At 32.1% G+C, this 17,832-nt stretch overlaps 1 protein-coding gene across 2 annotated transcripts; it reads left to right on the top strand.

Moving 5' to 3' along the window:
• Positions 1-244: 244 nt before the first annotated feature.
• On the top strand, positions 245-17,642 carry LOC143192036 (cilia- and flagella-associated protein 251). 2 transcript variants are annotated; one of them, XR_013004694.1, is made up of 20 exons: positions 245-501; positions 558-704; positions 760-863; positions 919-1,079; positions 1,146-1,258; positions 1,308-1,567; positions 1,618-1,781; positions 1,911-2,054; positions 7,040-7,148; positions 7,201-7,346; positions 7,404-7,552; positions 10,835-11,016; positions 11,073-11,208; positions 11,262-11,363; positions 15,420-15,542; positions 15,620-15,711; positions 16,555-16,786; positions 17,013-17,275; positions 17,342-17,430; positions 17,501-17,639. XR_013004694.1 is itself a non-coding variant. In XM_076397495.1 (20 exons), exons 1-20 carry the CDS (start codon positions 265-267, stop codon positions 17,579-17,581), a joined length of 3,003 nt encoding a protein of 1,000 aa, XP_076253610.1. In that variant the 5' UTR covers positions 245-264; the 3' UTR covers positions 17,582-17,642. The 2 variants fall into 2 exon arrangements, 1 of the variants encoding a protein (XP_076253610.1); XM_076397495.1 differs by having other exon boundaries at positions 17,013-17,244; positions 17,501-17,642.
• The last annotated feature ends 190 nt before the right edge of the window (positions 17,643-17,832 follow it).

The raw sequence follows: 17,832 nt of genomic DNA, 5'->3' as shown, positions 1-17,832 counted from the left end.
TGCCATAAAGATATCATTTTTTATGTATGCCATATAAATATAAAGACTATATTATTAAGTGGGAATCATTTACTTTGAACAAAATAGTGTCTTTCGTAATTCCATTACAACAAAGGATAAGTGATAATGCAAACGAATAATAGTTGACACTTCACGTCATTAAAATAAGCGTCACTAGTTCGTTAATCAATTATCTGAGATAATAATAACAGACGTCATTTTTTGAAGCGAGTGTTTTATTGATATTTCATCAGATTTTTTAACATGTCCGAAGATAGTATTTCTTATGGGGAAGATAAAGAAAATTTACTATATATATCTAAAAAAATTAATGTTGATGATTTTGGACTTGGAGAAGAAGGCCTCTTTCGTGAGTCAATATCTTTGGTTGAGTCGGATATATCTATACACAATGTTGAAAAGGAAATTGAAATTTTGGAGCAAAGTAGCGGAAAAAGAACATTGAGTAATCCGTATTTGGCTATGAAACTAAGACCCTTTGTAAAATATGATTTTATACGAAACGTTAAAAAAAACTATAAAACCATATCTTATAGGATTTGAAATGGTCCTTCGGCATTAACCCTAAGGTAGGGTTGATAAATTTAACTGATAATGTAAGGAAAGAAATATTCTTTTCAAGTGTTCACAATTTAGTTTTATACAATTACTGTACAAGAGAAATGAAGCATATTGAAGGACATGTGAGTTATATAATATACAATTTAATTTTTACTAAATGTAAATCAACAATTACAGCAAACAATGATTAGCTGTATATCAAGTGATGCGAGTGGATCATGGTTAGTTAGTTCCGATGACAGTAAAGATGGATGTCTTATCGTATGGGATAGTAAAACATTGTAAAAACAAACTATCATCATAAAACAAACCGTAATACATGTTTTATTACTATAGATCACCAATATTTACACGTTTCAATCTGTATACGTGTAGTAGTGTTCTTCTTGCTACATTAAGTAACAGTGCAAAATATTTAACAACGATTGGTGCTAATGACGATGCATATTACCAGATTGACTTATGGCTTTGGACATTAGGAGAAGAAAAGTCAAATGGTAATGAAATAAAACTAATATTAATATTTTTAGCACGATAACTTTTATATAATACTGCAAAATTAGATACATTTCTGGTTCACAAAACACATGGAGTTCCAATTAAAATATGTTATAATCCTGACCAGGAAGAACACATTATGATTGTTTTTGAAACGCATACATTTTTTCTTATATGGGTAAGCAATAACATATTTTTCTTTAAAATTTGAAATAATTTTTTGTCAGGATACCGTAAATAAAAAGTTTATTAATATGCCTATTACTCAAATCACAAATAAGCAAAAAATTGGGACTCTAACAGGAGGAACATATATAAATGAATGTCACGAGTCATTTGTATCATCCAGTAGAGGTTGTATATTAGTTTTTCGTTCAACATTATATACAAAACAATACGAAGGAACCCAGTTAAATAACTCAAAAATTTATATAAACGCAGTAAAAGTTACACCATCATCAATCGGAGTTATAACCACAACGGATGGGTAACGCAAATATATTATGTTAGATGTTAAATAAACGTGAACGCTTGTAGGAAACTTGTAATTGGCGATACAAAAGGACATATATATTTTTTCGATAAAAGAATTAAAATTTTGTATTGGATAAGGAACATGTCTCTTGGTGCCATAACGGATATTAGTTTTTCCTTAACGCCAAAAATTAGAAAATATATCGGAGATAAAATCATCGTACCAGGTATTTTTCTATTACTTAAAGATTATTTTCCATAATTAATAAGAATATTTTATTTAATATAATTATTATTTTAAGCACTTAGATAATTTTAATTTTCTAAACGTACTCTTAAATTTTCATGTTTTTAAGTGTCAAATTTTGAAAATGATGAAATGGTGGCTGACTGTGAGTATATAGATATACAAGAAGAAATAGAGCAATTTATAGCAATAGATGCACCTTTTGATGCAAGTTTGCTCAATGAAACATTCATTGTGACAGATTTCTTTGTTTGTAAGTACCGTTATTAAGTTACAAATATTATTATAATATTTCATAATTATAATATTCACCAGTAATGTGAACTAATTTTGAAGAATTTTTTTTTAATTCAGCACTACATTGTTAGAAGCTTTATGTATTATTTTTCCAAATATTTGTCATATTTAGAGAATTGGTAGATTTTTTGAGGCTATTCAAAACTAAATAAAAATGAAAGTGAATCTTACTGTACAACATCGATGAGAAATGGTAATGTTTGGACAGGGATAAGGAAGGTTATATTTAATTATTACTACGCGTTTTCCGTTATAAGTATTTTCATCCAACATTTTCAAAATAAAGACGCTTCAAACATCTCATCTTAAGATCTCTATTACAATTGGTACGAATCTTTTAAGATAGCCCAGTGTCTTCTTGGGGAGCCTACCATATTAATTGGAATTACAAACAAAAAAATTGTTATTGAACATATTTGAAGTTCAGGAAGCATATACTATTTATACTTAGGTAAATTATATTAGGTGCTTGTATGTGTTTTTATCATTTTTTTCACTTTAAAAAGGCATTGATTCCGAAAATTTGTTAAACTCTATATTAACACAAATATTTTCCATAATTCATTGATCACTCTTGCCTTTCTTAACTGTGTGCCAGCTAAGCTCTGTTGTATTGACTTGAACAAGTGGCGCTGGGTGCGGCAGAACTTCCCATTGTGGCATAAACTCCTAGAACGTTTGGTCGAGCCTTTGTCATGCATGTTGCATATCATAGAATGACTTTGCATCCCTTACTTGCTATTGCTGTCGATAGATATTTGCAGTAGTTATTTTATTTGGTTTTCTCGGGTTTTATTGGGCAATTCATATATTGGGCGTTGGAATTTATTCGCAACGCTTTTAAATAATGTAACAGGTCAATTGAAAAGTCTCCGGTCTGACACATAGATGGCGCTACTAGAATTGCGTTGCTTGGAGAATCTAGCGACTGCGATCGCCTATTCTTAAGCAAAATTTTCTGTGTTGGTAAGACAATCTAATCCCGAGGTTAAATACAAAGACTTTTAAAGCCTTGTGTCTGAAAGACGGGTATCAGTAGATAGCGACAATATTTTTAATATATTCTTCAATTTAATTTTAAGTAACAGTTCAATTGAAAAGTCCCCGGCCTACCGTAGTAAAACAGATTTTTTTGGCAAAATTAGTTTTTTTTATTCAACATAATTCCCTTCAAGGGTGATACACTGATTATAGGGACCCTTCAACTTTTCGATACCATTTTTGTAGTACAATTTGTCCTTTGCTTCAAAATAGACCTCAGTTTCGGCGATCACCTCTTCATTCGACGAAAATTTCTTCCCAGTGGACATTCTTTTGAGATCTGAGAATAGGAAATAGTCGCTGGGGGCCAGGGCTGGAAAATGCGGTGGATAAGGAAGCAATTCGAAGCCCAATTCATGGATTTTTAACACGGTGCATTGTCTTGGTAAAGCAGCACTTTCATTTTCTTCAAATGTGGCCGTTTTTCGGCGATTTCGTCCTTCAAACGGTCCAATAACGCTATGTAATAGTCGCTGTTGATGGTCCTTCCTTTTTTAAGGTAGTCAATGAAAATTATTCCATGCGCATCCCAAAATACAGACGCCAGTCGACAGTTGTGTTTTCCCACGCTTTGGAGCGGGTTCATCGTGTGCAGTCCACTAGGATGACTGTCGATTGGATTTCGGAGTGAAATGATGGAGCCATATTTCATCCGTTGTCATATGTCGACGCAAAAACTCGGGTTTTTTACGTTTGATCATATTCAAACACTGCTCTGAATCATCAACTCGTCGTTGTTTTCGGTCAAAAGTGAGCTCGCGCGGCACCCGCTTTGCACAGAGCTTTCTCATACCCAAATGTTTGTGACTGATAAGATGTACACGTTCAGATAATATCTTTAGAGTGTCTGCTATTTCATTTAATTTCAATTTACTGTCATTCAAAATAATTTTGTGGATTTTTTTAATGCTTTCGTCGGTAACAGCCTCTTTTGGGCGTCCACTGCGTTCACCGTCTTCGGTACTCATTTCACCACGTCTAAACTTAGCATACCAATCCTTGATGGTTGATTTTCCTGGGGCAGTGTCCGGAAACTCGGCATCAAGCCAAGTTTTTGCTTCGACTGTCTTTTTTCCCTTCAAAAACAATATTTTGTCAACACGCGAAATTCCTTTTTATCAATTTCTTTGACAATAACAAAAGTTGCTTCACTCAAAATGCTATAATTCATAAACTAATGATACGAGAGCTGTCAAATTTATACACGCATCTTTTGAGGGTTAGGGGTAACTAAAACATATAGATTTAATTCGAGTAGCGCCATCTATGTGACATACCGGGAACTTTTCAATTGACCTGTTATAACAAAAGCTCCTATTTTTAACGATTCTGAAAATGCCACTTTCATTCAGTTTAAATAGTGGCCCATCGCATTTAGACATCAGGATATATTTGATTCGTTAATTTCTAAAGTATCTGAAAATGGTTTTAATGTTTGACCTGTATTTTTGCCCAATAGGCCTCTCAATTCATTGTCTTGAATCTTTTTGGTCTTCCAGACCGTTCTTTGGTATTGACATTAAAAATCTCCACTAAATCGTTGAAACGAAATGCATGCGATAAATACTAATAATTAGTATTCTAAAAGTGATCGATGAACGGTAACAACAAATGGTTTATAACAAAAGTAATGAGTCTCGAATTTTGAACGTTCCAAGATTAGCGTCAATATACAATTAATAAATTAATACCACTAACTGGAAAACCCCTATTTTATCTAGACTACAGAGAAATGATATATATGTAATGTATGATTGGCTAGTTGAGTGCAGGCGCAATGAAATAAAATTAATCAGATTTGTCCGTATTTCGTTGAGAATGAATTTAACTAAGGTTTCTCTTCAAGAATTAATGGAATTGAAAATAGAAAAACTTAGCTCAAAAAAGAAAAACTTGTTTATATCAATAGGTATTTATTATGTTTCTCAAATTTATTATTATATAATACCTTTCTTCTTCACTAAATAACTGAAAATAATATAAATAAAAAATTTTAACTAAGGTGTTAAAAACATTAATAGAAAATTAAAAGAAATAAAATAAATATATTCCCTTAGATTCTTTCACACAACCAATGTGTCCCAAATGTTTCTTGCATTTATGGAATCTTCTCGTTTAATTTTATATTTTTCATCTAGTTGCATATGTTACATAAATACTACATTATGATTGTAGTGCATATTCCAATCATGTACAATAGTATCTACAATAGTCAGTATTGTTGAGATAGGTTATTAAATAATATTCTGAGATTACTTTATCAAATAGCTTTATTGTTAATACATCTATCTAAACTTTAGAAATTTTAGGAAATTTCTTGAAATTGTAGGTTAGAATGTTCATTACATCATCCTCGTTTTTCTTCAAATCGTACATCTGTAGACAAAATGATGCCTTGATCCTTTTTGGATCCAAATTATAAACCGTTCATCACCATCTTATCCTATGAGGGCCCGTTTTACGGCTTTTCTATCCATTTTTATTCGCTTTTGACTATGGATATGGGCATGACATGTTACACCAATGATCCTTAGATGTTTTGTTAGCGGCTTCTTTCCATTCGACAATTCGTAAGGACTATCACCATTTATAGATTAGTTTTCCGTTTTGATCAGAATGTACACTGTGGTGTTAACTAACTCAGCCCATAATACTGCTGGGTAGGTCATTTCTGGATTTGAATATTTCAAGACCATTTCGACTACAGTTCTGTTGTCTCGCTCACAAATTCCATTCTTCTCAAGAGTGTAGGGTGCCGTCAATCTCTGTATAATTCCGTTTTTGCGTAAGATAGATTTAACCTCTCCATTGTCAAACTCCTTGCCATTATCACTCTGCGTCCCTTTTACTGAATGTCCCAATGTTTATGTGTGCCTTAGAACGTCCTTCAGTGTTTCAATTGCCTCTAACTTTTGGGCTATACAATAACCATGCCTAAATTTTGTATAATTATCCTAAAACAAAACAAAGTAACGCTTCTTTCCTAATCGTTCATCAAAAGGTCCACACACATCTGCTGAGATTAGTTCACCTGGAGTTTTTGACATCTCTCTTGTACCAAATGGTAAACGATGTGTCTTTCCATATATACATGGTTCACAGGTTTCTGTTTTATCTATCTTGACATCAATACAAAAATTCTTCTTGAGTTTTGATTTCACGTGATGTTTATCTTGATGACCCCATATCTAATGATACAACTGTAACAGATCAGATTTGCCCTCGACAACAGAATATACAACAGTTCGATGTTCAGGTACTAATGGTTTAGTGGCTGCTTTGTACAGAGTACCATTTACTGCATGAAAACCACATAATTTTAATTGACCATGAATCTTTATAGAATAGGACATAGGCATTGACTCAACCTTACTATTTTTATTACGATCATGAGCACCTAGAATAGAAAACAAATTTTTGGAAATGTTCGGTACATACCAGGCATCCTTCAATGTTATTTCTTCACATCTGTCTTCAACTGTTGATGAGAACCGAATCGTTCCTTTTCCATAGGCATTTAAAAGTTCTTTTCCGTCACTTTTAATGCGATGTGGTTGACTGAATGCTTCGTAGCTGACAAAATAATTCGATCTATTTGTCACTATTTGTCACCAACGTACCCAAAATCACTTCCCTGACGTCGTATTTTATATAGACAAATGTAAAAATCATCAAACTCAACACTTTATTAGGTTAGATTGTATAACAATTCTTTAAATTGATGCTTCGCGTTTCTACTAATAGATATCGCTCATCAAAATACATTCAGGCATCTAATAATGACAGCTTTGACAGGAATATACTATATAAAATTAATCTAAGTCTGCATATCTAAATATTTTTATTACCTGCTTATATATTTCATCTCTTAAACTTAGTCTTTCTTGTCTAAATACATAGCCACGGCAGATTGTAACATTTTTGCAATAAATTTCATCCAAAACAGATGTACCCCCCTGTTTCACATTGCAGATGCAAATATTTCTGCTATAGATGCCCATGACGAAAAGTAATAGTTTATAACTTTCATTCAAAACATATGTTTATTATATTCCTTTTAGACCATATTTGGCTATAGGATATCACAATGGAAGAGTATCATTGCTTAACTTTGATACTAAAGACCAAATAGCTACTATATTGTTGAATAAAACTGAAGAGGGGGGAGAAGCTGACATGGTATCATGTATCAAATATTCTTATGAATGTGAGTATAATGGAATATAATCGAACACCTTTTTAAAATACAAATTCAATGTCATAGCACTTCACTTAATTTGTGGGAGACAAAATGGGGAAATTTGGATTTTAGAACCTATTGTATTAAGAGCCAGAGGGTCCCCTTTTAGATACTCGAAATTTAATGTGGAGAAAATTTCATTCTCGCATAATTCGTTGCAATTTGCCTATTATGTAAGTATTGTATTGAAAAGGTTAATGAATATTTATAGATTTTTTTCTGTTTTATTATCACGAACTTATTAAACAATTTAAGTACATAATAGATTTAAATATTGCCATCAAAAGGATGTTTGACAACATTAATTAATCTCTAGGCAAAGGTATGTAATTTATTGAAATATTTTGTAATATTATTATTTAGTGGTTTTGTGATAATGAAGTAAAAATTCGTTGACTTGAATAAACACTTGAATTAACATATATATAATAGGTGAATTTTAATATAAACGATAACATATTAATATAACACTTTCCAAAAATATCTACATATTCAAATTGATAAAAGATTTTTCGGTCAGTTTTATCATTTAAATAGAAATAGAAATACACTGGCGTCATCATAATATAAACCTAACAGGTCAATCTTCATTCATTCCCTTCTTTTTTTATTCAACATAATTCAATACACTGATTATAGCGATCCTCCAACTTTTCGATACTATTTTTGTAGTACGATTTGTCCTTTGCTTCAAAATAGGCCTCAGTTTCGGCGATCACCTCATCATTCGACGAAAATGTCTTCCCAGCGTGCATTCTTTTGAGATATGAGAACAGGAAATAGTCGCTGGGGGGCAGATTTGGAGAATACGGTGAATGAGAAAGCAGTTCGAAACCCAATGGATTTTTGCCATCGTTTTCACTGACTTGTGACACGGTGCATTGTCTTGGTCAAGCAGCACTTTCTTTTTCTTCAAATGCGGCCGTTTTTCGGCGATTTCGTCCTTCAAACGGTCCAATAACGCCAAGTAATAGTCGCTGTTGATGGTCCTTCCTTTTTCAAGGTAGTCAATGAAAATTATTCCACGCGCATCCCAAAATACAGCGTTGCATTTTTCCACGCTTTAGAGCGGGTTCATCGTGTACACTCCACTCGGATGACTGTCGAAGTGAAATGATGGAGCCATGTTTCATCCATTGTCATATATCGACACAAAAATTCGGGTTTATTACGCTTGATCATCTTCAAATACTGCTTCGAATCATCAACTCGTCGTTGCTTTTGGTCAAAACTGAGCTCGCGCGGCAACCACTTTGCATAGAGCTTTCTCATGCCCAAATATTCGTGAATGATATGATGTAACACGTTTAGTTGATATCTTTAGAATCTCTGCTATTTCATTCAATTTCAATTTACGGCCATTCAAAATCATTTTGTGTATTTTTTTGGGCGTCCACTGCGTTCACCGTCTTCGGTACTCATTTCACCACGTCTATACTTAGCATACCAATCCTTGATGGTTGATTTTCCTTGGGCAGTGTCCGGAAACTCGGCATCAAGCCAAATTTTTGCTTCGACTGTATTTTTTGCTTTCAAAAAGCCATATTTGTGTTGATAACGGGAAATTCCTTTTTATCAATTTTTTTCACAATAACAAATGTTGCTTCACTCAAAATGCTATCATTCACAAACTAATGATCCGACAGCTGTCAAATTTATATACGCATCTTTTGAGAGTTAGGGCTAACTAAAAGACATATGGATTTAATTCTAGTAACGCCATCTATATGTCAGGCTGGGGACTTTTCAATTGACCTGACCTGTTATAATTTAAATGAACATTTTACTAGGTTTCGCGTAAGGGTATGGATATTTGTGAATGTTTATAACAATAACGTAAAATCCGAACAGAATAATTATCTCAGTGCCTTCATAGTTAATCTCCACACTGGTTGCTCGCTAGCTGATAAGGTTTTACAACTTAATAAAAATACCGAATATTAAACGGGGATAATGAGTAGCAGTGATTACGCCATTAAATATTCAGACAGATTAACGTAACCGCAATTCTTATATTGGGTGTCGGAATTTATTCGTAACGCTTTTTGTTATATAAAATATGTATTTAAAATGACATTGCAGCACTGAAAATGTTGCTTTAGAATAGGCGAAACATAATATTGGAGTCGCTGCATTCCCCAAATTACGCATGATAGGATACGGAACAAAATCCATTAACTTACCAAGCATCGATGAACTGTGTTCACCTTGTTTTGTTCCGATGGCGATTAGCGTCGATTTCATGGTCGACAAAAGAACGATTTCTAATATAATTGCTTTTCAGCTCAAATTATATCGCGTAGCCTTTTTTACGATTCACAACACAGTGAGAAAACGTTACGCACATACTGAAACAAGCGCAGAAATGAAGAAAGTAAAATATGACTTCTAGAGAGATTTTATTCTATTCCAGCAATTGATCTATCTATTTTGGATTTCAGGAGATTTCTAGCCCCAAGCAATTATCTTCGTCCTTTCCTCTCTCACAAGAAAGGATTCGTACATCTTCGTCTGACATCACGAATTGAAAAAACTAGCCGAACCGTGCATTTGACTGAAAATAGTTATTACTATAACGCTAGTTTTTTGACTATCGACTTTCGACTGTTTTCAGTCGATAATTCCCAACGCTAGAAAAACATATAGTGACAAAACGCAAAAAATTTGAGCTTAAACTAAACCAAATGTATAGGATATATTGGCTGATAGGATATAAATCTAAATTATCTTTATATAACAAGATTTTGCTGTATAAGTCAATACTTAGGCCCATTTGGAGCAATTATATTGAACTGTGGGGTACTACTAGAAAATTAAACATATATAGCTATCCTTGAGAGGTTCCAGAATAAAGAGCTATTGTCGATGTCCCATATTACGTCTCCAACAAATTAATTCAGATCGATATCCCCTTAGAACCCATATTGAGTGTGATTCAAAGCGTTAGTGCAAAGTACTCTGAAAGGACTATTGGTGCATCCGAATGCACTCGCCAAACAATTAAATGTGCGCGATGACAGTGTAGTGCGTAGGATCAAACGCATACTACCATACGAACGATTAATATTAATATGAACTGATTAATAGACACATTGAGTAATCAGTATATATATATATATATATATATATATATATATATATATATATATATATATATATATATATATATATATATATATATATATATATATATATATATATATATATACTTATAGCAATCTCTAGAATAAGATCTAGATTAAAATTTTGTACAGCAGATCACTTACTGAAACGATCTTCTACATGTCAGTTTAGTTATATTGTATAATGAAAATCATAAAAAAATGTATCTATTATATATGAAATATCTTTATAGCAAAAATAATATTCTCCGATTTGGAGTACCATAAAAAAATACCAAAAAAACTAACTTTTTATTAACTAACTGATCAATAATTTTCATTTATGTGTTTTAGGATTCAAATTTAACCATCTTTCTGTTTAATTACAATACACAAGAAAGCCATTGGGAATTTCGTGGAAAAATCCGATCACATTACGAAGCCATAAATGATATCAAATTTTTCTTCGTTAATAATAAATCGACATTATTTACTATTGGCTGCGACCGATACTTGGTAGAATACAATAATGCATCGTACAGCATCGTAATTACTAAACAGTAACAGTAATATTAATTTGATATTTTTTCAGCTGTGACGAAGATGAGCCATTTTCTATAGCCATGAGAGAAAGAATCGAACAAACCGCCATACCTTTACATTTTATATATTATTCGAAATTATATGGTCAAAAGCGAATAGGTTATTTTTTGGTTGCAGACGATAAAGTAAAATAGACGATGTTATGTAAATTGATTTGCTCGTATGTGTTTTATTTTAGCACAAATTAAAATTGTTACACGAAGTTACTAAAGTTCCTCGAAGCCTGGCTCTCGGACCAGCATTTGGTTGTTTTCGCAATTCATGCATAAAGAAAATGGAGGTATTTATTAAATTTTATTCCCACAATTTGTATTCTAAAAACTAAAACTAAAAAAGGTTCATAAAATATTAGGTGTTTGCTCCTGTCATGCCAGGGGATGACACTGTATCTATTACTCGCTATTTCTGATATTTTATGCAACAATACGTCGTTCATTTAAGGTCAGTAGTAACACCTATAGTAGTAACACTATAGTGCTAGCCAGGGACTAACCCGTAACCTTTTGCACCTTTATACTCATTTGTATCGTTCACTGTTGTAACTCTTGCAACCTGCGGCCTAGCGTTGTCGTACATGTTACATGTCACAGCATGACTTTGGACCTGTTACTGATCTTTGCTACAATACTCTTGTAGCTCAATTGATGTCAGTCAGGTTTTAGTAGCTCGTAATACGCCTTGCTGATCCTTTATAGCCGTGAACATTCCGATTGGGCGTCGATGTGAGTAGATCTCTTTAGACTAAACGAAGGCGTCTTGCACTTTTATCGCTAGTCCCAAACGCCACAGGAAGCCCTTCTTTTTGCTTGAAGAAATGAAACTGCGATGTGGAAGCAATTTGAAATGCCATTTTCCCTGTTTTGGATCTTTCCCAATGCATATAAATAAACTTGTGAATTTTATGCTGTTTGGGATCTTGTTTTGTTTTATAAAAAAATAAGATGTGAAAGTATTTTGAGAGACATTCAAGCTCCAATTGTGTGATAATTCGGCCCTTCGTGATTAGGTACTTTGAGAAGGTTCTTAAGAAGGCCAAGTTTACTGTGAAGGGGTGACAAAACAATATCCTGTGGATTCACAAGCAGTACAAAGGACACATTTTGTCATCCTGTCTTTTAATAAGTCGGATTTGGATACATTTTTCTCACATAATGATGATCAACTGCATGGCTGTCCAACAAACATAAAAACAAGAAAAAATTTTGTAAATCCAGAATGCATCCCAACTATTAGACCAATAACCCATAATGAATATGAAACCAATTAATGTCTTGAAATTAAGTACACATTTTCTTTGGTGCTCATTGTATTTGATCTTAGTTGAAATTGTAGGCTTTGTATTGTATAATTCCTTAATTTCTACTGCCCAAGCTATCAAAATGGGTAGTTGTTTTATTTTCAGTGTGGAGTAGAGCCACCTTCAAACTGTACCTATAACCATCATGAGTAAACGCCATTTATTTCGATCATATGATATACTTATCATATCAAATAAAGTAATTATATTATTGCAGAAACACATGTCATTTTTCTTTTTGGAAAATGGTAAAATCGTGTGATTTCTATTTCTGTATATAATGAGTTGTGTTTTAGAGTCAATATTTTCACTCAGTTCACCTTGCAAAATTAAATAATTTTCTCCCATAACGAAGTCGCTTTCACTATTAGCCGCTGATGAGATATTCATCTAGCAAAATTAGCAATCATTTACATGTGATATTTCTGCCCTCACTTTTCACTAAGAGACCACTTGTACAGCATTGTCTTGCACATGTTACAAAACAATTTCGGTACCCATGTTTCTCAATCTACTAAAGCAATGTTAAAGTACTGGAAATACGCACCTTTGAATGTATTTGTTGTGATTTTTCCACTTTTACTGAGAATATAACATAATATAATCTACAAACGTAACAAGAACACTTTGAATCGACTTTGCAACGTCCTCTCTGTATTTTAACACGTTTCGAAGCACATCACATCGCAAAAACAAGTTCTAAATAATTTTTAATGCAATGCCGACAGCCGTTATAAGAGCACAGTGCTGCAACCGTGCACGAACTCAAAAACTAGAACCAATCTTGACACGTTGATCGAAGATCTGAGTTCAAAGCATCGGATAACGTTAAGAATCGTTATCATCTTCTGGAGTCATACATTTGACCCGAATTTATAAACTTGTGTAATAGATGATTGGACAACAGCAGGTATAAAGCGTATAAAGATGATAAAAATGTAAAAGTCGTGTAACAATGTTATGGCTGTATTTTGAGCGACCTAACGTAAGAATAAGCGGCCTTTTGTATAAAATCACCATTTTGGTGTGTATCATGTCACTGTATCGTGTCATAAGTCCATGAAAATGATGATTAAATTTCTCCAGAAATTGCTCCCAAGCCACTTTGGACGCTGATCTATTCTTCAGCTATTACCTTTTAGCAGTCTCACTAGGGCTACAGTAGCACTACAAAAAAGTCGTGATATAACGAAATGAAGTTTATACTTTATTACATTTTGGGTGTTGCTTCTGGTTCATAGCGGCATTTGATTGAATTAGTCCTAAGCAATGTTCATAATGTTGTAAGTTACATTATAGGCAAAAATGGGAGGGAGGAATAAACTGCTCAATTTGCAAGTCGATTTCTTTCCATAAATATTGTATTGTATTCTATTACAATTATATTCATATCACACCAGAAACTACTCGGTGCTAATTTTTGACTATTCTGAACTGTTTTATGATATAAATAATCCAACAATTAATTCAATCAGTTTATAAGACATTTTTGATTTATATCAATTTCTTCTATACGTCTTCCTATTTTAAACTACTCAACACTTAATATTTTGTTAATATAAATCAGGAAATGTTTAATTTAATAAAAAACTAAAAAACGAAATAACTGTAAGTGGGGACTCGCAATACTTATATAATCTGTTTTAGATTATCATATCTTTTAGGTAAATAACAATCGTTTGCCGTTGCAAACAGAAAATATTTAATGGACACAGACTACGCACTTTATAATACATGAGATTATTATTTTGAAATACATTACTGAATGAATTACAAATACACTTTATGATTATACATTTTACGTAGTTATATTCTAATTTATGCATCTTTTCCTGAAATGAGAATTTATAAGACTCATTTTTCACGCATTGATTTTCGCATTGCGAATTTTTTGTAAAACAGGGCTTATTCTGCTGAATAAAGTAGATGTTGCAACAGCGCAGACTTAAATTCACTGAATTTCGCAATACTTTTTTGAGCTGTTTGTGAAGGTACCTTGTCGTATTAAAAAAAATATTGATTACTTCTGTAAATTTCTTTTCTTAACTTAACTGATGTCTAGGCCTATATGTTATTTATTGTATTGAAACTCACAAAATAATTTCAATTATCAATTAAGACCTTGTTAGAATGTGTTGCTGCCACCCATTGTGCACCACCTAAATGTTGCTTATACTGCCTAATAAAATCCTATGACATCTATTATATCTTTCGTTTATTTTATTTTTTTTTTTTTTGGTTAATTGATACTCATTTAGAAATCGAGCCCACTATATGCACAGCAAGAGTTTATGGTCATGTATATTCCATCGACAGTATCGGTGTCAACATACATATCCATCTTAGACTGACCCGTTACTTTTTGCGCTCGGAATAGGCGGAGTCTTCTTTTTCTCCGACAAGCCAGGAAACTGCGATACTGAAACGAGCCGAAATGACATTTTCACTCAATTATAGTGTGGTAGCCATTTTTCCTACTTTTGAATCTTTTCCTTCGTACGTAAACGTCTGGAAACAGTTGACTCATCAACTGGTAAACTAGCTGAAAGTCTTTGACAGTTTAAGCTGTATTTTCGTTCTATAAGTCTTGTAGTTCATCGTTTGAACTTTTTTCAATTCTTGAGGCTATTCGCTGTCATTAACATTAAAATCAAATGTCAGAGATATGACAGAGTAGCATTACCATAAATGCTTGATGAGCTTCGGTAACAGATTTCTCCAAATCAAACAAAAAAAGTAATGAATGCTAAACATGTCTTTTTGACCATTCCTTAGCACCCTTATATAAAATATTACATGAAAAACTGTTACATTATATAGAGAAATGTAAAACTCTATTTTAACAGTTAGGTTAGGTTGTCTACATTGATACTTGGCATTTTCACCAATAGATATCGCTGGTCAAAATACATAAAAACATCTAATAGTAGGCTTAGTATTAAAAATCAGATGTATATTATTAGAAAATAATAATGAGTATGAAATATTTGTACCGAATAGGTTATATAATTTATTATTTTCTCTTTCATTTTTACGAAGATATTACCAGATCATGACTGCCGTTACATGACTTTTATGTGTAAGCAACACATTGGTATTCACATCCTACCACCAGATGGAAATCCATATAAATATACCGGGTGCTTAGCTCATCCAGTGGAGGTAAAAGCAACTATAAAAAATTAACACTAAATGGAAGGAGATATTCAAATTATAACACCATAAAACTATATTTTAAGGTTTGCGATTTTGTTATATCTCATGATGGAAACCACATATTTACCTTTGGAGTTAAAGACAGATGTATTTTACAATGGGAAATCAAAGAAAGGTAAGTTTCAATTCATGACTCAATTTGTCAAAATTGTTATATACAACGCGAGTCTAGTTACATATGAAATAGTTACTAACAATAACAAAATCAGCTTAGTTTATTTGATAGCGCATGATGATAAAACTGAATCGATTTAAACGTTCTCTCGATGCCCTCACCATGTGCTGCCAGAGATGTGAAATACTGGCTAGAAATTTAACAATATTTTAAATAAAACTTAAGATTCCGCTGTTTCACAATGAATGGGCAATTCTTGATTTAAAAATACAGAATTAAGACTTTTAATTTTATTTTTACCGACACTTAATAATAGTAACAAAAGCAGCTAAGTTTATTTGATATGCCATATTAATAAATAAATCAACAAATATTTGTTCTTTATTTCAATTATTGCAAAAAAAATATTGGAAATTTTCTGAAACGTTTGTTTTAAGCCAAGAAAAGTATATTTATTTGCATTACAGCCTAGGGTTTAATTGAGGATAATGATTGATAGGGAGTAATGAGCAATGAATGGTTTGAGGGATAACAAAGCACTTTCTGTAATTGTTTCTTTAAATATATTTTTGTACCTAAATATGGTTAGACGACCGATTTAGCGTAGAACCTCTGATAATGAAACTTCACCCAAATGTATACAAAATACTTATAAATAGCATAACTGCGTAAAACCGAATGTTATGCAGTTAAAGAGAAAAAAAGATAAGTGTAAAAAACACTTAAAGTAACCATTAAGTTGTATTATATAAATATATAATTATGTATATACATAAATATTCATTCCTCGGTTCCACTGATAGTTACATATTTTTGACTAATTACAGTTATTTTTCATTTTAGATCAGTGGAAATTATAAATCTAATGGGCGGTACTGGGCTTGAGCCGTATTATTGTCTTTTAGATGGAGGAAAAAATGGTTGGCTTTTTCACGAGATGCAAGATCTGTTTTTCTATATGCAAATATTACAACATGAAAATATTGATTTACCCAGAAGAGTGTCTGATTGCATTAATTTAACGGAAATACCCGATCTAGTTAAGACATGTGGGTTTTATCCAACCGATTTTGAGGTAACCGCTATACACACAACTTATAACAAGACAGTAATAGAAGTTATGTAATATGTAAATAATTTTTTGTGTGTTGAGAAACAAATTATCTGCATAAATACGTACAAAACTGTGAAAAGAATCAATATGTAAACAATGTATTTCAATAACATCTACATACAAAAACTATATAAAACACGTATTCTTAAGGGTATAAAACATATATAGAAAAAACATTTGATTTTAGTTGGAAACTATGATGATTGATATTCGATACAGAGATTTTGATGATACTGGTAAAGTTAGAGATGAGATAAGTTTTATCGATTTTGTGAAGCTCTTTATTAACCATCGCCCACCCTATGGTTATTCAATGGATATACTGAAATCTAATTTTAAGATACTTTGTGAAATGGCTGACTATCCAACACGAAATAGAATTGATATGAATGATTTTGTCTATTTGCTACAGTCTATTGGTATACATATAATATCTGTTTTTAAAGAAATGTATTCACACAACTTTGGATATATTTTGGATATATATAAATATATAAAAATAATATATGTTTTTAGGAGAACCAACGACTCATTTACATAAATGTTTAACGACGTTGCTACGAGTGTATACATATGGTGAAAATAATTTTAATTTTCTTCCCGAGGTAAAACAATTCTTTAATTATTTTTAATTTAATTTAGTACTTTATCATTATATATATTTTATTACTTTAGGAAATTTCACTTGACTTTTTTTTAAACGAATTGTTAGGAATCGACAGTGAACCAAAAATACAAGAGTCTCCATTAGAATAGCAGCATGTAATACCCTATATACAGCAATTTTAGTTTTGATAAATAAAAACAATTATTTATAAAAAAATTTATTTATTCACACAAATCCGTACAAAACTACTTAAGGTACATTCATATCAGTCTAAGAATTAATATCACGTGATGATTTTTAAGAGATGAAATAAAAAGTCTTAATTAATAGTATATCCAGATACAACAGTACAATAAATTAATTGAAAGTCTAATTTAATGTAGATGTCGATGTGGGCATG

The sequence above is a fragment of the Rhynchophorus ferrugineus genome, unplaced genomic scaffold, assembly GCF_030347505.1.
Source record: "Rhynchophorus ferrugineus isolate W39M unplaced genomic scaffold, kcgeb_rfMv2 rfM2, whole genome shotgun sequence".
Classification (NCBI taxonomy): Eukaryota; Metazoa; Arthropoda; class Insecta; order Coleoptera; family Curculionidae; genus Rhynchophorus; species Rhynchophorus ferrugineus.
The sequence above is the reverse complement of the archived record's forward strand: the minus strand, read 5'-3'. Positions and strand labels throughout refer to the sequence as shown.

Bases quoted from the DNA above. Each gene is read 5' to 3' on its own strand.
- LOC143192036 (XM_076397495.1), top strand. From the start codon at position 265: ATGTCCGAAGATAGTATTTCTTATGGGGAAGATAAAGAAAATTTACTA. The intron at 1,782-1,910 runs GTATTTTTCTAT...CATGTTTTTAAG, and splicing joins AGATAAAATCATCGTACCAG to TGTCAAATTTTGAAAATGAT. The intron at 7,553-10,834 runs GTAAGTATTGTA...TATGTGTTTTAG, and splicing joins CGTTGCAATTTGCCTATTAT to GATTCAAATTTAACCATCTT.